At 37.3% G+C, this 25,312-nt stretch overlaps 1 protein-coding gene across 9 annotated transcripts in view; it reads right to left on the bottom strand.

The window, feature by feature from the left end:
- The window catches only part of dmd (dystrophin), a 1,998,855-nt gene that overhangs the window by 1,326,829 nt on the left and 646,714 nt on the right, over positions 1 to 25,312 (bottom strand). For all 9 annotated transcript variants that reach the window (XM_063050913.1, XM_063050911.1, XM_063050907.1 and 6 more), the window contains exon 8: positions 9,715 to 9,896. In XM_063050913.1, the coding sequence (XP_062906983.1) occupies positions 9,715 to 9,896 (182 nt within the window). The remainder of the gene's footprint in view (positions 1 to 9,714; positions 9,897 to 25,312) is intronic.

Raw genomic sequence — 25,312 nt, forward strand, 5'->3', positions numbered from 1 at the left:
AGTTTGAGTGGTTGGACAAACTTGGGTTGTTTTCTCTGGAGCGGCAGAGGCTGAGGGAGATCTGATGGAGACTTTTAAGGTTATGAGAAGCACAGATAAAGTGGATGGACAGTATCTTCTCCCCAGTGTTAAAACATCTAATACCAGGGGGCATATACTTAAGGTGAAAGGGGGCAAGTTCAAAGGAGATGTGAGGGCAAGTGTTTTTACTTCGAGTGGTGAGTGTCTAGTTTGTGCTCCTTGGGATGATGGTAGAAGCAGATACATTAATGACTTTTAGATATTCAAGTGAATGTGTGGAAAATGGAAGGATATGAACATTGTCTAGGCAGAGGGAATTAATTTAGTTGGCCATTTGATTACTAATTTAATTAGTTCAGCACAACATTGTTAACTGAAGGGCCTGTTCTTGTGCAGTAGAGGTCGATGTTCTATTAATAATCACAAACATTTGCAGCTACATGAAAAGCTTCTTACCACGTTTCATCTGATTATAAGTTTTAAAAAAGAGGTGTGTTCAGCAAATTCTAGCTTTGCAGAGAATCTTTAACACTGCACAATTTTAGTTCCTCTTTTTAATATGCCATTTAGTATCACTTTTAGTTACTGAACTCTTAAAAGAATTCAACCAGAATGACCACTGAGGTAATCCAGTATACTTGAATATTACGGAAAAGTAATCTGCGTACATCACAATTGCCTTTATGAATAGGCAAACTGCTGAACTTTCCCACTTCCACCAAAAGGACAACCTCATGAGTTGGAAATTATCTCAAATTACCACTTGAAAATGAATCTTGCCATAGATATTCAGGGTTCATGTAAGGACTGTGTAAATATTATCATTTCCATCCTTGGAACCACAGAAAACTTCTTAAGTTTAGAACCAATGCATGAACAATCCACTGCCTGTAGGTGTGAGACTCATTAACTTGTTCCACAGGTTGAAAATGACGTCACTCATTCGGTTCTTTCATAAACTCTTTCCTTTTTTGTCACCCTCTCTTGATTCATATTTTTCTATTTGACATGACTTTAATTCACCTTTACTTCCAGCCACCAAAGCCACTACCTCTCAAGCTGCAGACACCCAGGTTCAATCCTCATCTCTGCTGCTGTCTGAGCGAAGGCTGAATGTTCTCACAGTGATTGCATGGGTTTCCTCCCACATTCCAAAAGCAAACGCATCAGTAGGTTTACTGGACACTGCAAGTTGCCCCTCATGTGTAGGTGAGTGGCAGAACCTAGGGTGTTAATCAGAAGATGGGAAGGATGACATGGGATTAGTGTAGTATTTGATGAATGCTTGAAAAATGGTGCAGGTTCATAGGGCTGAAAAGTCCATTACTCTGTTGTATAACTATACTTTTGAGGCACTGGCACTCCCTGCACTGCAGTTTGTGCATACAAGAGTAAATCCATGTAGAACTGTTGAGATTTAGTTGTAAAAACTGGGGCAATGGGAACTGATGGGCAAGTTGAAAAATCCAATTCATGGTATGCTTTGCAATGTCAATCAGTCCAGCATCTTTAATTATATTACGTTAAAAATAGCATAGTGTTTTGCATTGGAATGATACTCTTCACAATTTGGCATTCCAAGCCTTCAACACGTCCCCACTCATTGGTGACTCATATACCCAAATCGTGTCTGGTAACAATCCTGTCATTATAAAGAGGATACTCCTATTTAATGAAGTGTTTTTGTAAGATAATTCTTTTGACTACTCTCCAATTTTCAGAAGTATTCAATTAAAAATATAATTTCTTGTTATTTCTAAATCTATCTTTCTACCATGTCATCAAAATTGCCATGAGCTAAGGACAGCAGGCAGAAAGGACTTAAAACAAACAGTTATTTAAGTAGAATATTTTGGTCCACTGGTCTTTCAAGTAAACTACAGGAAGCTTAACTTTTGAGGTGTTTTCCACACACTTAAACTCCCCATCTCTTCTTTAAACCTAACAATTGGCTAGCAAAGATAACTTGATTCAAGAACATCACTCACTCATTGGACAAAGTTTACCAAATCACTCCAAGTAAAACATTAACATAAAAGCAACTGTGCTTTTGGCTTTGGATTTTCTTTCACTCTTGCATTTTTATCCAGTATAAGATTCCTTTAAATGACATAAACTGGAGTACAAACCCCAGAATTTATCTACAAATGATTTTCAGCCTCATTTATCAGGTCATTGCTATAGAAACAAATCCCTCTTCCACTGAACTAATGCAACTCTACAATTTTTGTCCTTTGAGATCTGTAAGTTCAAACACAGCCTCGTTAGTGCTCAAAATGCTCTGCCTTGTAAACCAAGCTGAAAGTCACTTGAAACTTTTGAGCATCAGGACCATCCCAGATGATCAGTGCTGCTGTACTCCACCACATCTTTTGCTCCTCCGTTTATTGCTGCACTGAGGATGTCAACCAAATTCCACACTCAAGGTGAAAAGACTTCATCTACTTTTCATTTCGTGTATGTTTGGAAGCAGAGCAGGTACAGGGATTTGCCTGTTTTGCAGGCTTTTCCAACCTGCAGACATTCAGAAGCTTTACTAGTCATTTTACTCCTTATGGAGACTTGCCCATCAACCTGTCAAATTGTATTAGTCTGTAGCCCTCACTGCCACCAAAAACTATACTACTAAAGGCATTTTTCCACACCAGTCCATCCAGATACATCTGGTCCCCTGATAGTACTGTTCTATCATTGCAGCATCTCCTATAAGAGCTCGATCGATTTATTAAACAGCCAAAAGAGTGCTACTGATAATGTGGTACATCTTTTTACAAAGCTCAAATCAAAAATGCAGCTTCCAGGATGGACCCCAGCATCTGTGATTTAGAACAGGTCAACACTGTAACACCATTGAAAATTAAACAACCTGCTGTGACACAGGAAAGCTGATGACGTGAACCTCTTAACTAGAGATTTCAAGCTTTCTGGGTCTTTCATAGTATTCAAATGACTCAGAACACCATTTTAACACTAGTAAAATGTTGTAAAGTTATTTCTGGACTTGTGTCTTTTCAGTTGCCAATTGAAAATTTTATCTGATGACTCAAGGCAGAACTCAAACCAAGTCTGAGAAATGAAAGTAGCCCCTATGTACAACAAGATCCCTTTTATTATCATTGAGTAATATATTTCAACGTCTCATATTTTGTGCAATAAAATTGAAATTCACAATTTGACTGGAAACAAGTTCAATTATTAAAAATTTTTCCAAGGGGCATTTAGAGTTTTATAGATACTAAAAATGTGCAGTCTCCAGCCTGCTCAACAGTGCAGCAATATCATTTGGATCACTGAGGTAGCTTTAAGGGCACATTGGCATAAAATGCAACACTAGTAGCTAAAATGATTGTCGGTGCTGATAATGCTATGGTTAATTCATTTTAAACTCTGCAGATTAATGCTGCTAGTCATTCTTGCACACAATCGGAATGTACGAATATACAGTGCATATACTGTGAAGCAATATACCCCTGCCGCTTAATATTCGACAAAACTAATGAAATTATAGTAATTGATATTTTAATCCGGCATAACACAATAAAAGATCAGAACAGTCTCAAAATTACCATTAAATTGTTCACTCCAGTGTTATGTAGTGCCTCTATAGTTAGCACATGCAAAACGTTGCACAAGTCCAGTCTTAGGGCACAGTCACAAGAAATGGCGGAGTGAAATCAGGACAAAGGAACACACAATGTCAGAAGACCATGCAGTGATAACAGACCTTTTTAGGGAGGTCCATTTTTTGGTCAGGAGACATAACGTAAGCGGTGTGCGTGTAGGCATAGCTTTTGTAACGTTTAGAAGGTGAAGGAGTGCGCACATGGCCTTGCGTGACAGAGACTGTAACCTAAAAGAGATAAATTAGGAAAACCAGACAAACATTGTGGAAAGGGGTCAGCAGGTAGACAGATGAAAAACACAAATGAACTGATTGAAGAAATCCAAACAATTCTACTGTATATGGAGCTTGTACAATACTAATACTCACAACAAATATTTATTTCCTTCTGTAGTATTTTCCACAAACAGCAACAAAAGGCAGTATTTCAACTCCTCCATCACAGTCAAAATCAGAGGAAATATTCACACGGCTGGAGCAAACTGGTCACATCTTCAAGGGGAATATGCCCACCTTTCAATAACTAACGCAAAATAATGCTCTTCCAAAATACTTTCTTAAAAATATGAGTGGACAACCATCTGCCAGGGTATCACCTGCTTTGCATTATTTTGTAAACTTTGCCTGGATCTTATGAGGTAACCCTTAACCAATTAAGAAATGTATTATGTGAAAACTGAAATCTATAAAGTCACCAGTCACTGGATACAATTTATCTGTGATCTACTCATACAACATGTGATATTGAAAGTGTACTGTAGATATCATATATAACAAAGACTTGACAGTTTTCCAGAAGCGAAGTGAACAATTATGAAGAACAAATGAAATAAACATTTGGTCACTCTGTTTTATTTCAAGGGCTCCATTATGTGCAAATTGGCTGCCACATTTCCCTGTGATACGGTAATCATTAGACTTCCAAATTATTTCATAGGCAGTAATGCGCTTTAAGAATCGACTGGATGTCAAATGCAATATATAAATCTATGCACTTTACCTTTTATTGTTTAGGTGAAGTATTTTTCAGAGCACCAAGCCAGTCATATACTGTATTCATACAAGTTGCAGTGAATCTATTGAATAAACTTATTCAGATGGAGTTTTATAGATGGAATTGTGTTCTACCATGGAGTGGTTATGCAAGCTCATTCCACTAAATTTTCATTATCTTGTACAATATAAGTAAATATGTCAAAGAGAATATAAGTGCATTCAAACAGAAACAAAGGAGATTGGTTAAGATTCTTTCTAACCAGTCCTGTCCATCCAGGGGACTATTTCTAAGCAATGGCACCAAACATCTGTAAGCCCAGCAATATCTCTGCTCTTGGTCACTAATTGGATAATTTAGCAGTGAGATAATTGAGGGAGTTAATTGGCAAATCAATTTTATGAGACTTTGTACCATAAATTGTACATATTCAAATATGTGTTAGTCTCATTGCTCCTTGCATAATTTGTACATTTTACATTTTTATTTTAAACATTTTTTCTTTGTCTCTGTAATTTATTGTCAGAAACATTGCTATGAGTGAAACATTTCTGTTTATTTTTTGACATGATGATAAATGCAAATGTGTCATTTTCAAGAGTTCATCTCCTGAACACACTGATGGGATGAAAATAAAAGATAATCATGCCCTACCTGCAATAATAATCCTTGCTCACTTCTCAAGTTGTTAATGGACCACTTAACCAGAAATGTAATGAACAGATTTCTCACACTGTCATAGAGAGCACAATATTGCTGCAAAATGGCTCAGCATAATTTTTAAGAGGCTAATTTTAACCGTGAGCCACTCTATGTATATGTTCACTTTAATTACAGATCACACCAGAGTGAAAGGAGCACATATTGAAACAATATTAATCTACTTAGAAAATTCAGTCTGTGTCGAATGCTGAAATGTATTAAAATTTTGATCAAGGACTAAATCGCCTTGTTTAACAAATGTTGGTGGGAGAACTCAATCTTGTAAATGCAGTCAGCCTATTTATATATACTAATTTACAGCAACGTAAATAAGCCCCTTGCCCTCAGAGTGCAAAAAAATAGTTCACCAACACTACAGAAAATATTCCAGAGATTACTATTCAGAGCCATCTCAAGTAGTAACATGAACAGCAACAACTTTTCACTTGCTCGGCTGAAACTACCAGGGGAGCTCCTCATAGACTGGTTAAATGAGTAAAACTTCATCGAACAGCAGACTAGTTGATCAAGGATTCACTGCAAACTTGTTTTTTAAATTGACCTGCAATCATTTGCAAACTTCAGGTTATAGTTTATTTTTGCCATAGTTATCTGCTGTATGAAAAGTGATGGGGTAAAACGATGGGTGGACAGTGCCTGGCTTAGCTCGCTGGTAGTATCCTTATTTCTGACTAAGGGGCGTAGATGTAAAACCAAAGCCAAACACGTTGGAGATCTGGAATATGCACAGGCAGTGCTCGAAATGCTCAGCAGGTCAATCAGCAGTTAAGGAGAGAGGGTAAAACAGGGTGTTTATCATCAATAAGCTCAAATTCAGCAGATCTGAAACATTAACTCTGCTTTCCTCTGATTTGTGCTGTCTGCATGCTTATTTACTTCCATAACTTTCATTTATAATTGATGTATCACCACAATAATCATTTTTTATTCACCTTCTGGATCTGGATGCCACTGACAAAACTGGCAATTTTTGTACTGTCCTTGAGGAATTGTGATATTATATCCCAGTCAGGATAGTATACATCAGGCTGTAGTATTCTCACGTTGACTGAAGTTGCAGGTTTTAGGATTAGCCTGGGCAAGTAATTGCAGTGTATGTTGCAAATGATTCACAATGTGGCCACTATGCACCAGCAGCTGAGGTAATGAATGCTTAGGGTGGGTGATGGGGCATCATTCAAATTAGAAACAGAGCCTCAATGCCCTAACACTGGTCCAAAACTCCACCAGAACCATTCCAACCATCAAGCAAATATCCATACAAATCACATTATATAATCATTCAGTTTGTAGTTTTTTAGGTCATGGTGCTTATCCAAGTACTTAAAACATTATGAAAGTATTACCTGCACTACATTTTTGGGCAGTGGTGTCTTTCAAACCATCTCTCTTAACAGAAAAATCTGTTCCACAAAACCCTTCTTCTGCCGCTTGCCTTTTGCTGGGTGATTCAGTTTCCTCCCACAGTCCAAAGATGTACTTAGTAGGTTAACTGGTCATTATAAATTGTACCAGGCGTTGGCCGGGTTAAATTGGTGTTGTCAGGGGAGGGCCTGCTCAGCACTATTACTAAGTAAACAAACAGTTGAGCCTGTTTATGAACATTGTAGGAGTTGTGGTCTGATGTGTGTTACGATCACAGGCAAGGTAAATTAAATTACAGCATAGATTAGTCCACAAACTATAATATAGCCATCACAAAAACTTAGTTGAGAGAAAAGCAGTTCTGGCAGTTCAACATTCCAGCATTTAAGTACTTTAGACACAAAGGGCGGGGGGATGCAAAAGAGGTGGGGGGAACCTAAGCAAATGATCAGGGACAATATTGCAGCAGCATAGAGAAAGCACATTCTGAAGGGTTCATCCAGGAGTAAGAAAGGTATAATCACTGCAATGGGATTGTATTACGGGCCCTCCCAACCAGCAAGTGATGGACGAACATAAATACTGTTAGATCATGGAAAAATGATTCCAAGCCACACACCATGCTGACTTGAAAATATATTGCTGCCCTTTCACTGCCACTGGGTCAAAATCCTACAACTCCCACTAGAATAGCAATGGTTCAAGAAGGCAGCTCACCAGCTTGTCCTCAAGGACAATTAGGGAAAAGTAATTAAAAGCCTACTTCCCTTGAATGAAGAAAAATATTCAGCAAGGGACATTGCCAGACTAAACACCGAATTGAGAAATGAGTCTGTTCAGGGGATCAGAGTAACACGTGGCAGGGCATTTTTGGAAAAGTGATAACTCCCAAGGTTTTCAGATAAGAATAAGGTGAGACTTTGGAGGAAAGTGCTAAATTGGGGAAGGGCTAATCATAACAGTATTGGACAGGAATAGGGTAGAGTAGATTGAGAACCATGTTATTGGGAAAATCCACATAGGAGTCATTGAAAAATATGCTTGAAGCATATTCAATAGCAATATTTAAGAAGCATTTACATAGAAGCAGGAACAGACTAGGAATGGAAAGATATGAACCATATGCAGGCAGATGGGACTAGTTTCGACTGGCATCATAGCACATGGTGGACAAAATGGTCAGTTCCTGTGCTGTACTGTTCTTTGTTCTATGCCGACACCAAGACAACAGCACAAAGAATTTCAATATTGTTATTCCAGCAAGAACGGCCTCTGAATGGAGAAATAACTATTGTGTTTTTTTAATGTGTTCACTTTTTCAATACTTTTCATACTATTTCTGGATCTGAAATTAACAGCTAACAACCAGACTTGAGGAACTGCACCTTGTCTCCTACTGTGAGGGGAAGGGTTGGAGGAGATGGGGTGAGAGAGGTGTTGCTTTTTAGCACCTTTCCACTTCCACTACTAACGGCTTGGAACACTGCAATTGTCCTTCACCAAACTCTCCACCAACCCCACAGATAGAGATTGGTGTACAGATTCACCCCTCAATGTTGTGCATTAATTACACAATACAGAGTGCATTCATATGACTTCTAAATCTCAGATTCAAACACTAGAGTTGCAGGCTCAAATTCTAGCGACAGGCCTTGAGAACCATTCTGAACATGTGCAGAGAATCAGATAAGTATTGTTTGCCTGGGAAAACATATCCTGTACTTCTAAGAATGGGCTGACTGTGAAACAGATTCTACTTGTTATTGGTTAGAATAAAGCTTCTGCTGGTGTATTTTAAAACTGCCACCAAGGTGCATCTATATCCTGACATTCCTTCCTGAACATTAATGCCAATTTCTCGTAGAATCTTATTTATCAGCTCATCTCTATCACTTCAGGACTCTGCACTCTCTATTTTATTCCTCTCACAAATTTCACTCCAGTTTATTTTTCCTATGCTTCCTTAATGATTCTATATTATTCAAGTCAAATGTAAACGCTCAGTGCTCTATCTTAATGGACACTGTAATCAAAATTTCCACTCAATCACAGCTGAAGTCACAATGAGGATTGACTGACTTATTTTTATTTTTCTACCACAACATATTTCACTTTACTATTTCTCTAAGGAAATCATTATTCTAGAATGAAAGTGCCATGACCATATCACATTTGCTGTCATCTTTTAACCTGCATTCTAGAAGTGAAAAAAGCAATCCACTATTTTTTGAAATGTTACGAACAGCCTAATTTTACAGAGTTCTGAAAGAGTTAAGAATTAAAGCTGCATGCCAAATCTGTTACTCTTCTGTCCAACCTTTTCTGTTTGGTACTGTATTATCAAATTTAACCTCAACTGTCTGTTACAAAGAAATGCAAGGACTCCCATAGAAAACGATATGACTGGATCCAGTAAATGAAACCGTCACCATGACAACTTCACATGCAGCTTGTCCAACCAGGAAATAATAATAGTCTTGTAAAAAATAAAAACATTTTTAGAGCATACAAGAATATTCATATAAATATTAGTGGTTATTTAATTTTATTTTTAAATCCACGCACCAAGCATGATTTTCTTGTCAGACATCAACCCACTCCTGGGCTGCAGCCAGAATCATTTTTCAACGATAAGGTTTTCAATGTAAGAAGCCTCGAGTAATTTACACTCTGTTCATTTTGCTTCTTACGGTCATGATCTAAATTGGGATACCAGTATGTGAACACTATAATAGTAAATCTGATCAACTGAAGATCTCAGAAAATTCTGACTCAATTCAATCCAACAATGTAAGTTCTCTTCATGCAAGTGTACAACTCTTGAGAATTCCAAAATCATAAGAGACAAAATAGCTTTCAGTTAATACATGGTGGGAAGGAATGAAAATTTAGAACATCCCAAAATGCTAAATGCTAGGTGCTAGGAGGGCTGAGACTACCCTTGAGTTTACTTCACAAGTACTTTTAGGTCAAGCTATCAAATGATCACCTGCTGGGAGAAATGTTGTTTTCGCAGCATCTCCCTTTGTTCTTCCTGAGTAACCTTTGGCTGTCGTGGCAGGGTTTCCACTTCCCGGATGGCTTCAATAGTTACTTGCTGGGGCAGAACCTGGAAGAGCGACGTGATGTACATAATGATGGATTTCTTGTCCGGATGTGCAGTTGCAACATCTGTAAAAAGAATTATGATTTATTCTTCCAAAATAAAGATGTGTTTACTTGTACTTTTGAAGTAGGAAGATCCAGACCATTACACAGCAAGAGTCAACCAATCAACTCATCAGGAAGTAAAAAAAATCAAATGAACAAGACAATTCAAGATGCATATCCTCAAGAGATTAATTAGGGCAATATATGATAACATTGCTCTTTAATTTACCAGACATGCACACAAATGAAGACTACATAATTTCACAATGGTTATTATTCTCTTTCCTTGGGCAATACCAGCTCTGACACCATTCTTTGGGAAAAAATACTGGCCTCTGACATTTTGTATTTCACTGATTGGTATTATGAAGAGACCTCTTCGAAACAATTAACTTCATGCTGAAGCACCAATGCTTTTCAAATTTAAGTGAGAACTTGGGCAATAGGATTAACACTTTTTGAATCACAATGAAAACAAATGAGCGCAAATGTTTCTGAAGGCATTCCTTTACCATTTCTTTAAAACGACAACATAAAAGTTTCACCAGCTATTGTTTTAAAATTCTGTTTTATCACATCTCCTCATTAAAAATAGACATGATTACAATTTTGTGTGCTTTGTGAATCATGTTGCCTTCCTGAAGATCAATTCCCAACTTTTTGTTCTTAATCCTTGTCTTTATTGAAAAAAAAATTCACTTCATCACTACCCCATTCATCTACCTTCCCCATTCCTGCTTCTCCCCAGCCCTCCATTTCTCCCTCAAACCAGACACTGTTCTGTCATTATTTCACCCACCAGCTTCTCTTTGAAGTATCTACTCCTTGTTGATGTATTCTGGTCACCTGCCCAACTGCAACAGTGGTTCTCAGTGGGCCACTATACCACAGATACAAACAATCCAGTAGAGGCTGATAATCAAGAACCAGGCTCCTTGTGAAACTCCCATCCTGGACCTGGAACACAGCAAGCAATTATTGCATCCATTCATTTGCCTTGCTGTCATCAGCAGATTGAGGCCTATATTCAAGTTTGCAACTTCCTGACCATTCAAGTTTGCAAATTTACCTGTTGTGTAATTCTAAAGGGAATAACTCTTCTAATTTATTTTGAGAAGGATATTGCCGAGATTTCTTTTAAGAACAATGCACCCATATTAAGGAAGGTCAGCCAGCTGTACTGTAACAGTGAATGTTGCTGACTGAATTCCCCTGGGACTGGGACTTCTAACATGGATAATATGCAATGAGCTGCCCTGCAATGTGCCATTATATCAGACTACCACATTCCACACGAAATAGAGAAATCCCATCACCATCCCAACAGAGACAATGCTTTAAACACAGCAGTTTTAAAAAATGGACACAAATTGTTCATGTCTGAGTTAGAAAGTGGATCTGTTAAGTTAAAAATTGCAGGTTATGTGTGATGCTTTAATTTCTTTTGTTTTAATCCAGTCATTACTTGTCTGCAGTCCATCAATTTATTATCACTTTAACAATATTATGCATTAAAATAGAATCACACATCAAGCATTTAATAGGCAGTGACCCATCAAGGTCTTTTGGAATGTTCCAAAATATTCCCAATGAAACTTCATTATGAAGCTAATTATCTTTTAATGCCATATTAGAATATCTACTTTTTTTCAAAAGCTTCCAAAGTTGCAAATAAACACGCTGAGACAGTCTGAGATTTTAAGTAATATTTTGCAACATAATCACAGCGTTAAAAATGACAAGAGATGTAGATTGTAATTTTTCCTAGTTTTATTCAATTAGTGCTGCTAAGTACCAGGCTCTCTTACAGACTACGTTGCTTGGTGCAAAGGTCAACAAGCTCAGAAGATCCAAACTACGATTCATGATTTGCTGAATTAAATCTCCAACAGGTTGGCACTGAAATGCAGTTATTCAACTTAGTACTCTAAACCAATAAATTTGTAAATCTAATATCAGACAGCAACAGTTTTGACACCCACAATTTGACAGCCTAATTAAATATAAGGGTGATGCAAATGACAAAGGAAAACAAGTGGGTAGTTTAATATACCCAGTGGCACACAAGCTTCACCCTATAGAAGTTTATGGTAAGCGGGTACAGAGGCAGGACTGCATTAAGAGAAATGGGATCAGAACTATGTTTCAATTTTTAAATAAGCAATGCAAATGTGTAGGATCTGACTGCCCAAGTCCATAACTCTTGGAAAGGAGCAGTGGATGGTATGATTTGCAACTCATTATCTAAAAGAGGGCTGCCAAATTGCAATCAAGGTTTCTATAGAAAACAGACACAGGAGAAAATAATTTGCAGGATTGGATTGGAGTTAAAGAGCGGAGGAATGGAGCTGAAGAAAAACAGGCACATTCAATAATTTCAGAAGTGGGTAATGCAGCAACATAAAAAAAACTGAAAGGAATAATAGCCGGTTTGGTCTTTGGAATTAGTCCTTTGTACATTAAATTTTGCTGATGCAGGTGCCCCACTCCTGCATTTATCCCATCAACAAACATTGCGAGTGGGTAATCCATCAACTTATTCCCTGTTGTCCAATAAATCAACATTAACAAGAATCATGCTGAGTGCTGGAGCATTGACCAATCTACTACTTAATGTCTCAAATGTTATTTTATATGACAGAAAATCTAACATATTTTCTCTATGTGATTACAAAATTTTTGTTGCAATATTTTTAGAGCCAGTTGTTTGTTTTCCAACTATAAATTACAGATTAGAAATCAATAATATAAAAACACACAGAACTGGATAGCAGCAAATGGGTATGACTTGACAGGTATTTCCATTATGCAGTCAAATGAGTATATGATCAATTTGGGCAGATGGCTAACATGAGGGAATCCTCAGCAAGTATTTTAAAAATAACAACTAAAGAAACAAATAGCTTGAGGGGGAGAAAAAGCAATTTAATTGTCTCAATGTAGTGCACAGCAATGAAAAGATCGAAAGCAATAAGATGAAAATTTGTGGTAGGGACATTACAAAAACATTTCATTGGTTCTAGAGGCTGATGAGGTTTGTGAGAACAACCTTGTTTCTTCAGACACTATTTTTGCAATGATTTGATTCTCTCTAAGAAACCATAATACAGGATGAAGTCTTCGAAACAAACTACCTACCGTGGTGTCCTTGCAAATAAATTTTCACCTTTTCTTGCAGCAAGGGAACTGGCCATTCAGCTTGATTACCTTATGACTACTCTCAGGGCAATCTCATTCCCCTACATGTTTTACTTTAGCCTATTCTGTCACATGTGGAGGAATTCCATCCCAGTTCTCCTACCATCACAAATACTAAGGTTCGTTGACAGTAGTCAATTAACCTATTTTCTAGTGTATCTTTGGAATGTAGAACAAAGCTGAGCATCCAGGGTCACAGAGAGAACATGCCAACTCCACATAGAAGGCACTGAAACCCAACATTGAACCAACATAACCAGATCACCAAGAAATCACACTGGCTGCCATGCCACCTGAATACTGAGAAGCAGCATGTCAATATCAAACAAAAAGTGCTATTTACAATGCAAGCCGCTTAAGGTAATATACATGTTGGGACTTGAAGTTGGCACATTACAAAAATGGGCATGCCACATAACTCCCCTATCTAAACAGAACCACATTCCATACACACATATCAGCATAGAAAATGGCATTTCTATTTTAATAAATAAATGACACTGCTCTCCTCTTTTTTAACAAAATACTGTGATTCAAATAACTTAGACCAGATACCATTTTTCAGTGTCTTTTTGTTCACTTCACAGATCCTGAGTTTAGTTCGGCATTTAATTTCAAAGGATATTCTGGTTTTTTGTTGAACTTTGTTACAATTAGTCCTTCACTGTTCAACTTTGCACTGGAACCAAAACAGAACCATACTCTGGGAGTTAATATCAAGATTTGGTTCATCTCCAGATTCCATTTAACCAACAGGAGCTCTCTGTCACTAAATAGCTTTGTAGAGTCATACAGCAGAGAACATAAAAAATAGGAGCAGAAATATGCCATCTGGCCCATCGAGCCTGCTCCACCATTTAATAAGATCATGGCTGATCTACCCATGGACTCATCTCCACCTACCTGCCTTTTCCCCATAACCCTTAATTCCCCTGCTATGCAAAAATCTATCCAACCTTGTCTTAAATATATTTACTGAGGTAGCCTCCACTGCTTCATTGGGCAGAGAATTCCACACATTCACTTCTCTCTGGGAAAGGCAGTTCCTCCTCATCTCTGTCCTAAATTTACTCCTCTGAATTTTGAGGCTATGGCCTCACCTATCAGTGGAAACAACTTTCCCGCCTCGATCTTATCTATCCTTTTCATAATTTTATATGCTTCTGTAAGATCTCCTTTCATTCTTCTGAATTCCAACGAGTACAGTCCCAGGCAACTCAGTCTCTCCTCATAATCTAACCCTCTCATCTGATTGTTGACTTCAGTTAGGAGAAAGAGGGTGAACGTGCACCAGTCTACAATGTCTTGTGCTGCACCGTGCTTTAATTTGCAACAATGTCTGTAAGGCCACCCTGAATCAGCTATCAATAGAATATTTCTGTCTGTCAAGGCTTTCTGGCTAAATATGGTTCAATAAGTGTTTCAGCTCTTTCCTGAAATGTCTGCAGCATTATCAATTCACAGGTCAATACAGTAGATAGTCAATGCATTTAATCAAAGGTCTGTCAGATTTTACCATTACTATTTGTGACCGTGATATTGTACGACGGGTAAGTGATAAGTTCGTTGCCTAAGGTAGAATGAGTCAACTTTAGAAAACCTAGCACATTTATTTTTCCTACATTTACACACTTAGTCCAGCTGTCATGGAGCATATGGATCCTTTCTTTGTAGAAGTCAGCGTCGTGGACCTCCAGAAGGTGGTCCACAGCAGAGGTAATTGATAAGTTGGTGGCCTAATGTAGAAAGAGATGAGTTATTAACTTCAAACTTTCTGCATTTTCACTCAAAGAGTTGAACTGCACGTACATGTAACAAGAGCTGTATAACTCATCTCCTTCTACCTAAGGCCACGAACTTATCAATTACCCCTGCTGTGGACCACTTCTACAAAGAAGGGATCCGTATGCTCTACGACCACTGGACTGGTGTGGACATGTAGGAGGGGACTATGTTGAAAAATAAATGTGCTAGGTTTTCTAAAATTGACTCCTTCTACCTTAGGCCACGAACTTATCAATCACCCCTCGTATTATTCCATTTCCTCCTTATCTGAATGAATTTCCCTCCACACATACCCACATATATACATATATATACACACACACACACACACATGAAATGCATTCGTAATCATGCTCCCAAGTGTTACATGCGTGCCTTACTTAAAGTAAAGACAAGTTACACCCACATTTCAGACTCCTGTGTCTTTCTTTGGATGAGCTTAATGTTTGGAAGTTACAAAAGATAACATTGGTGACAGGGTATTTCAAAATGTGTCTGAGACAACTATCGACCTACTGAAAGTGCAGCGAGGTGTTCCAAATTAAATGAAACACAAGAGGAACGCTCGAGTTATGAAAAGCATGTGTTCCTCGGAATAGAAGACATGATCGAGTTTTTTTTAAAGTAAGAAGAAGGAAGAATTCACGGGTTTATAAAGAGTGAGTATCAGTGATAATAATCATTAAATAAAAAAGCAGAAATGGCTGTCCACATCAGAAAGATTGAAGAGTTTGATTCCACAGTGGGTATTTGGTTCATGCACACTGAACTATTGGAGCAGTATTGTTCTCTTTCAATATTTTTATTAGTTTCTGCATAGAAGAATACAGAGTACAAGAAGGTATAGATTATAAGTCAAAAGAAAAAAATAAAATTGTACCAAATACATTGTGTTAAAAATACAATTGCAATCACAAAACCCTGTATTCATAAAAATTACATTAAATTGTAATATTGAAATATAATAATTTTGTTATACAGAAAAAAAAATCTAAACCCACTACCAAAGTCAGAGCTGTTAGGAAAAGCAAGAAAAAAGGGGAAAAAACCCCTTATCATATAATAAAATAAATTATTAGCCACCATCTGTACTTTTACAACAAATCAAAGGTTTTGAAAGTAACCCAAAAATGGTCCCCACAATGTATAAAAGTCTTGGCTAGATTCAAAACCTGAACAAGGGATCTTCTCTAAATTTAAGCATGACATAACATCACGTAACCACTGAGCATGAGTAGGCAGAACAGCATCCTTCCATTTAAGCAAGAGCACCCTCCTAGCTATAAGAGAGATAAAAGCCAAAATATGCAAATCAGGTGTCTCCAAAATAAAGTATTTTCCTCCAACAATACCAAATAATGCGGTCAAAGGGTTAAGCTCAAAATTTACCTTGAAAAGTACCGAGAAAGTTTGGAATACTTCCTTCCAGTATCTTTCAAGGCTCAGACATGTCCAAAACATGTGAATTAATAAAGCTTCTCCATTATTACATCTATCACAGAAAGGAGATATATCCGAATAAAAACAAGATAGCTTATCCTTAGACATGTGACCCCTATGAACCACTTTAAATTGTAAGAGGGAAGGACGGGCACATAAAGATGAAGTGTTAACCAATTTAAAAATTTCATTCCAAGTTTCCTCAGAGATTGAAGTCTGTAGATCTTGTTCCCAAAGATTTTTAATTTTGTCTATAGCAACATACCATAAATATTGGCTACTGAACCACTATAAAAAGGTTTCAAATTAAAAATTACATCAAGTCCTTATCAGAACTTATAGGAAATGTATATAGTTGAGAATGCAGAAAGTCTCTAATTTGTAAATAACGAAAAAAGTGAGTTTTGGGTAAACTGTATTTAGCTGACATTTGCTCAAACGAAAGAAGACTTCCTCCAACAAAAAAATCCTGGAAGCATTTAATACCCAATCTATCCCATTCTTTAAAAACTGACTCAGTCATTGAAGGTTTAAAAAAATAGTTAGAACAAATGGGACTAGACAAAGAAAATCTCAGTAGACCAAAGAATATCTGAAATTGTACCCAGATCCTCAAAGTATGTTTAACTATCAAATTTTCAGTTAGTTTACTAAAGGATAAAGGAAGTGAGGATCTGAGAAGAGAAATAATAGAAAATTTATTAACAGAGTTAGCTTCTAAAGAAACCCATATTAGACAGTCCTCACAGTTAATATAATATGTCCAAAACATAAGATTTTGGATATTGACTGCCCAATAATAAAACCTAAAATTTGGTAAAGCTAAACCTCCATTCTTCTTAGATTTCTGAAGATGAACTGTATTTAGTCGAGAATGTTTGTTTTTCCATATACAAGAAGATATAATAGAATCGAGAGAATCAAAAAAGATTTAGGAATAAGAATGGGTAATGCCTGAAAAACCTATATAAATTTAGGTAAAATAGTCATTTTGATAGAGTTAATTCAGCCAATCAAGGATAACGAAAAAGGCAACCAGTTTGACAGTGTCCTTTTTACAAAATTCAATAAGAAAATTTTCAATAAATAGGTATTTATAATTCTTGGTAATTGTTACACCTAAACAGGTAAATTGATTTCTTACCATTTTAAAAGGAAAGTTAGTATTAATTGATAACAAATTATCCAGAGGAAAAAGTTCACTCTTATGTAAATTCAGTTTGTAACCTGAAAACAGGCTAAAACAAGAAAGTCGAGAAAGCTCAGGAGGTAATGAAGTCTTGATATTAGAAATAAAAAGCAATAGGTCATCAGCATAAAGCGAAACTCTATGAACAGTCCCTCTCCTTAGAATACCAGTAATATCATTAGATTCTTGAAAAGCAATGGCTAAGGGTTCTAAAGCCAAGTCAAAGAGTAAAGGGTTCAAGGGACAACCTTGTCTAGTTCCACGTTGAAGTTTAAAAGGTTTGGAATACTGAAAATTAGTAAGGACCCTAGCAGGAGATAGATAAAGTAATTTAATCCATTGAATAAAATCGGGCCAAAAATTAAATTTTTCTAAAGTTTTAAATAAATAATTCCATTCAACCCGATCAAAAGCCTTCTCAGCATCCAAAGAAATCACACATTCTGATATCTCCTTAGAAGGGGAATAAACAATGTTTAATAATCGACAAATATTAAAGAGGGAATATCGATTTTTAATAAGTTCCATCTGATCATCAGAAATGATAGATGGTAAAATATTTTCAATTCTACGGGCCAGGACTTTAGATAGGGTTTTAGAATCAACATTAAGTAAAGAGATTGGTCTGTATGAAGAGCATTCAGTTGGGTTCTTATTCTTTTTAAGAATAAGCGAAATAGAAGCTTCATAAAAAGATTGTGGCAAACTACACAACTTTAAAGGAGTCCGAAAAAACTGCACATAAATAAGGTATAAGCAGTGAGAAAAAAGCCTTATAAAATTCTGCAGAAAATCCATCAAGACCCAGAGCCTCGCCGAGTGCAAGGAACGTACAGCCTCAGCAATTTCCTCATACGAAATAGGTTGATCCAACTGTTTTCAGTTATTAACAGAAAGTGTAGGAATGTTTAATTAGTCTAAAAAATTATTCATTATAGTGTTATCTTTGGGAGGGTCATAACTATAAGGTTTAGAATAAAATTCTTTTAAAATATCCTTTATTTCTAAATGGTCAGTTGTTCTATCACCATTGGCTTTACAAATTTCCTTAATTTGCCATTTAGCTATAAAGGTTTTTATTTGGTTAGCCAATAATTTACCTGTTTTGTCTCCGTGGATATAAAATTGACTTTTATCTTTTAAAAGTTGAGTTTTAATTGGATATGTTAAAAGAAGATCATATTTAGTTTGAATTTCAACACATCTTTTATATAAAGCAGGATCCAGAGCCCAGGCATATTTTTGGTCTAATTGTTTTAACTAATTAGCTAACTCAATTCTCTCTTTATTAGCTTTTTTCTTGACACTTGCAGTATAGGAAATAATTTGACCTCTAATAAAAGCCTTAAAGGCATCCCATATAATAAGACTAGAGGTCTCTTCCAAATAATTTGTCTCTCCAGAAATTTTAAGAAATCTTTATCAGATAGCAAAGTTAAATTAAAATTCCAAGATCTGTTTATCTGAGGAAGACCAGGGAGATTTAAAGGTAACAGCACTGGAGCATGATCTGAAACAGCAATTTCTTTATATTCACAGGATCAAACTAAAGGAATCATTTGACTATCAATAAAAAAGTAATCAATCCTGGAATACGTATGATGGACATGAGAAAAAAACGAATACTCCCCATCTAGTGGATATAAGAAATGCCATACATCAACAATAACACATTTCATTAAAAAAGATTGAATAAACAAAGCTGATTTATTAGGTGTCGCTGTTTTAAAGGATGATCTATCTAAAACTGGATCTAACCAGCAAATAAAATCTCCTCCCATCACCAATGCGTAACAGCTCAATCTGCCAAAAACAAAAAAAATATCCTGGATCATCTGTATTCGGGGCATACAGACTGGCAAATACCATTAATTTATTATCTAATTTCCTTGACACTATGACAAAACAGCTATTAGTATCAGACACTACTTTATGTTGGACAAGGGGAACTGTATTATCCATAAAGATTGAAACTCCCCTAGACTTAGCTTGAAATGAGGAGTAAAAATGTTGTCCATTCCATCTACTGAAAAGACGTAGGTTGTCACAATTACATACCAGTGTTTCTTGTAAAAAAATAATTGGGGCCTTAAGTTTTTTAATATAGGCAAAAATCTTATTCCGCTTCACAGGGTGATTTAATCCTTTCATGTTAAGACTGAGTAAGTTAATAGTATGACCATTTATTAATACTATTTAATAGAGAAATTAACGTAATAAGCAGTAAAATGAACATTAATACCAAACAATAAGCCTTGAAATAGGGTAACCAAGCAACAGATTTGGCTAACACCCTAAGACAGCTCCCAGAAAGAGACACCCTCCTCCTCCCAAAGTCAGAAGGCCAGCCAAAAGAAGGCTGACAGCTACAGCTAATGACATCACCCTCCCCAAACAACCTGCTGACTTTGACTCCTAAATAGTTCCAAGATTAACTGTATTCCAAGCTAGACTAAGTAGGCAGGAGGAGAAGATCGCAGCGCGACGCAGTGCACGCAGCTCTCTGGTGAAATTATATCGTATCTGTTAAATAGGGGCCGTGGACAATTCTGATTTGATGAAGACAGACGTGAGAAGCACAGAGGAACATCTGGAGAAATTTCTGAAATGTCTGGTTCACTGCCGCTGCTACTGTGTGATCAAGAATCTCTGGAGGGAAGGCCCCAAAATCCCCGGCTTTGCCTGCTGCTGGCAACCGAGGCTGAGGTCGAAGTGTTCGGATAGAGAAGGTGTTCGGTACTCGGTGTTGGAGGGCTGATCAGAGCTCAAAGTTTTTGGACGACTCAGAGTCAGACTGTGGTCGGGCATGCAGGGAGAGTTTTCTCCCTTCTCCTGTCTGCATGAGATGTGGGACTTTCAAGAGACTTTGAACTTTTTTACTGTGCCATGGCCTGTTCCTCATCAAGTTATGGTATTGTTGCACTGTTGTAACTATGTTATAATTATGTGGTTTTTATTAGCTTTTCCAGTCTTGGTCTGTCCTGTGTTTCTGTGATATCACACCAGAGGAATATTGTATCATTTCTTAATGCATGCATTACTAAATGACAATAAAAGAGGACTGCATGTCCTCATAATCTAATCTAAATAATGGCCAAAAAACAACTTAACCCTCATAACAAGAAAACAGATAGATTAATTACTACAGTTCCAAAACAACAAAACGAAAAGTATCCAAACTAAGCCATATTGTTAAAAAAAAACTTGAAAAAAGTGTATAAAATAATAAAAAAACATCAAAATTCATAACATATAATCACACTCGGTATTAACTCATTAAAATCTTATTCTCTAAGTAAAGCGTTTAAATCACAAGGAAGAATTTAGCTGCGAAGGTTCACCAAAAGTAAGAGAAGCAATTATTCATATAGCAAGATACTAAACAGTCAATCCATTGTTTTTAAGAAATCCCAGGCTAAGACACTAGAGCGAAACCATTCTTTAGAACCATCTTGCAGAGTGATTCTAAGACGAGCAGGATAATGAAGAGACGATTTTAAACCTTTGTTAAAAAGTTCTGACATAACCTCTTTGAATTTAGCACACTCATTCATGACCTTGGGTGAAAAATCTTCGACAAACCTAATCTCCTGACCCTTGTAGTCAATCGTTCCATTCAAACTAAATGTTCTTTGTTTAAAATTCATGAAAACAAATTATAACTGATCTGGGTTTGGCTCCCAGAGATAGTCTAGGCACGGGTGATCTATGAGCTCGATCGATCATAGGTGCAGACGGTAAGATTTTAGAAAATAATTGTACCAAAAAGCTTGCAAAGAATTCAGTAGGCTGATCACCTTCCGTTAACGCTTCAAGACCCAGAATTCAGAGGTTATTTCTTCTACTTCTGTTTTCTAAATCGATAATCTTCTGTCTTAATTTCTCATTAGATTTAGATTGCTTTTCACAGCGCTTTTGTAGGTCATCCATTCTTGCATCCAAGATCGTCAGAGTTTCTTCATTCTCTTCAATTTGTTTACCATGCTCAGTTAAGGTTTTTTGAATAGAATCCAATTATGTGTCCATTAGTTTAAATTAGTTGAAATGGAGGAGGAGAAGATGGCTGCGTGACGCAGCTTGCAGCGGCCACTCCGGTGAATAATATGTTATTTGTCAAGTAGGGTGCCGTGCACAATTCTGATTTGATGGAGACAGACGTGAGAGCACGGAGGAACATCTAGAGAAACTTCTGAAATGCCCGTTTCGCTGCCGCTGCTACTGTGTGATCCAGAATCTCCGAAGGGGAAGGCCCCAATCCTCGGCTTTGTTTGTTGCTCGGCGGCCGGGGCAGGGTCGAAGCGCTCAGCAGAGATGGTGCTCGGTGCTGGAGGGCTGGTCGGAGGCTTGAAGTTTTCGGACGGACTCAGAGTCGGCTGCAGTCGGGTGCTTCCAATGCATCGGCAAGTTTGCGTCACTTGGAGGCAGGGAGAGTTTCCCCCTTCTACTGTCTGCGTGAGATGATGGGGCTATCAGAACTTGAAACTATTTTTTTACCGTACCCATGGTCTGCTCTTTATCAAATTACGGTATTGCTTTGCACTGTTGTAACTATATGTTATAATTACGTGGTTCTGTTAGTTTTAGTCTTGGTTTGTCCTGTGTTTTCAGTGATATCTTTCTGGAGGAACAGTGTATCATTTTTTAATGCATGCATTTCTAAATGACAATAAACGAGAACTGAGTGTCCTCATAATCTAATCTAAATTCAGATCTAAGTTGTTGGAACTCGTTGGAAGATTTTTTTCTGTGTTTTCGAAGCAAATCCATAATAGAATCCAAGGATGCAGGGAGCATCTTCTTTTTTAGCACTTTTGGCACCCCCTCGTACTCATAGTAAAAAATATCACGTTTAAAAGCGAGGTTTCAAAACAGATTGTAAACAGTAAAGTAGGTGAGATAGGAGTGACTGCTAGAAGTTGTTACTCCATTTACAACCAGTAGGAGAATCAGAACAGTATTGTTAAGTAAATAAAATACCAATGAGAAGCGACTGCCAATTTGCTGAGTTCATCGGGTTTAAAGACATTCAGTTTGCTTGGAAGTTTAAATACGCCAACCAAATCATCAGAAATGAGCTTTGCTGCTGTTGTAAAAAATGATACAGGAACACTTAGAACCAAAGCCATTGTTGATTGCAGAATATTTTAGGTTTCATAAGTGGAGTCCAAAAAAAAAATGACCAATCCATTTCAGCGTACCTGGCTGAAATCAACAGATTGGTTGAGCATTGTCAGTTTAAAAAGTTACTATGCTGTGGATGACTGTAGATAGTAGCTGTATTATATAATATACTGTGAATATAGTTGAGATGTATTCTCTCTGGAGTTGGTGTTTATAGCTAAGCAGGGAGAAAGTTATATATTTAATATTTCAATAATATTTGAAGAGTCTTGTATATATATTGCTCGATTAAGCATTATAGTTAATTTAAATAATTAATGATGTGTTATATGTATACATATGTGAATTGCATACATCATCATGCTAACATGTGATATATTCACACTTCACTTAGATATGAAATTACACCCATATTTCTGGACTCCCGTGACTCATTGGACTCACTTGAAGTTACGAAACATAACAACATTCCTTTGCTGGCAACTGAAAAATTTGCATATTCTAAACCGACGATGTGAATGAAGGTTAGCAACTGACTGAACTAATTTGCCAGTCAGATTCAGACTGAGTTTCATTGTCTTGAATTTTTGCAACAGATCAGTGTCTGTGAATTGCTACTGGACAAAATTCTTGAGCATTCCTGGTAGCGTCAGTACAAATACTTAACAAGTTGAATATTAGGCTACGCACAGTCTGCTGCTTTGACTCTGATTTTTTTTTTATTGTGATTGTACATATGAACATATTATGCAAGAAACTATTGCCAAAATACAAATTCTTAGATGACGTAAGGTTTTCACTAATTATTGCACTCTGCTTTTAGTTCACTATCCAACAATTTAGGCAGTCTTAGTGAAATGATAAACACAAAAAATTCCGCAGATGCTCGAAATCCAAAGCAACATACCACAAAATGTTGGAGGAACTTTATCAGGCAGTATCTATGAAAATGAACAGTCAACATTTCAGGCCAAGACTATTTCTCAGGTCATCTTATTTTCTTAGAAAACTGAGACGATGCAAGTGGTCACAAGAAATCATGACAAATACTGTCATTTAAATCAAGCAATAATGCAGGGTGGTGTATTTGGAATTTATAAAGAACTTGTATGGAGGTTACAGAGATGAATTGATCACATAGCAAGGATAAGTTTAACTGAGAAAGGGAAACCTCATACACAGAAGCTTGCTGTCATACAACACAATAGCTTGCTCTGCCATTCAATGAGATCATAGTTGATCTTATTTCTTCAGTGTACTTTCCAGTCCAATGCTACTGATTAGATTCATTTAGTATCAAATAACTCAGTTATTTTGAATATACACAACTGAGCATCTACAGCTCTCACTATTTCATGAACACAAGAATTTATAAATTTCTCCAAATAGAAATTCTCAACTCATTCACAACTCAGCACATTTGGAAAGCGGTGAAATCATCGGACAAAGTCAGCATGGATTTGTGAAAGGAAAATCATGTCTGACGAATTTCATAGAATTTTTTGAGGATGTAACTAGTAGAGTGGATAGGGGAGAACCAGTGGATGTGGTATATTTGGATTTTCAAAAGGCTTCTGACAAGGTCCCACACAGGAGATTAGTGTGCAAACTTAAAGCACACGGTATTGGGGGTAAGGTATTGGTGTGGGTGGAGAATTGGTTAGCAGACAGGAAGCAAAGAGTGGGAATAAACGGGACCTTTTCAGAATGGCAGGCGGTGACTAGTGGGGTACCGCAAGGCTCAGTGCTGGGACCCCAGTTGTTTACAATATATATTAATGACTTGGATGAGGGAATTAAATGCAGCATCTCCAAGTTTGCGGATGACGCGAAGCTGGGCGGCAGTGTTAGCTGTGAGGAGGATGCTAAGAGGATGCAGGGTGACTTGGATAGGTTGGGTGAGTGGGCAAATTCATGGCAGATGCAATTTAATGTGGATAAATGTGAAGTTATCCACTTTGGTGGCAAAAATAGAAAGACAGATTATTATCTGAATGGTGGCCGATTAGGAAAAGGGGAGGTGCAACGAGACCTGGGTGTCATTATACACCAGTCATTGAAAATGGGCATGCAGGTACAGCAGGTGGTGAAAAAGGTGAATGGTATGCTGGCATTCATAGCAAGAGGATTCGAGTACGGGAGCAGGGAGGTACTACTGCAGTTGTACAAGGCCTTGGTGAGACCACACCTGGAGTATTGTGTGCAATTTTGGTCCCCTAATCTGAGGAAAGACATCCTTGCCATAGAGGGAGTACAAAGAAGGTTCACCAGATTGATTCCTGGGATGGCAAGACTTCCATATGAAGAAAGACTGGATGAACTAGGCTTGTACTCGTTGGAATTTAGAAGATTGAGGGGGGATCTGATTGAAACGTATAAAATCCTAAAGGGATTGGACAGGCTAGATGCAGGAAGATTGTTCCCGATGTTGGGGAAGTCCAGAACGAGGGGTCACAGTTTGAGGATAAGGGGGAAGCCTTTTAGGACTGAGATTAGGAAAAACTTCTTCACAAAGAGAGTGGTGAATCTGTGGAATTCTCTGCCACAGGAAACAGTTGAGGCCAGTTCATTGGCTATATTTAAGAGGGAGATGGATAAGGCCCTTGTGGCTACGGGGATCAGGGGGTATGGAGGAAAGGCTGGTGCAGGGTTCTGAGTTGGATGATCAGCCATGATCATAATAAATGGCGGTGCAGGCTCGAAG

This window comes from Mobula hypostoma, chromosome 6 (assembly GCF_963921235.1).
Source record: "Mobula hypostoma chromosome 6, sMobHyp1.1, whole genome shotgun sequence".
In the NCBI taxonomy this organism is placed as follows: Eukaryota; Metazoa; Chordata; class Chondrichthyes; order Myliobatiformes; family Myliobatidae; genus Mobula; species Mobula hypostoma.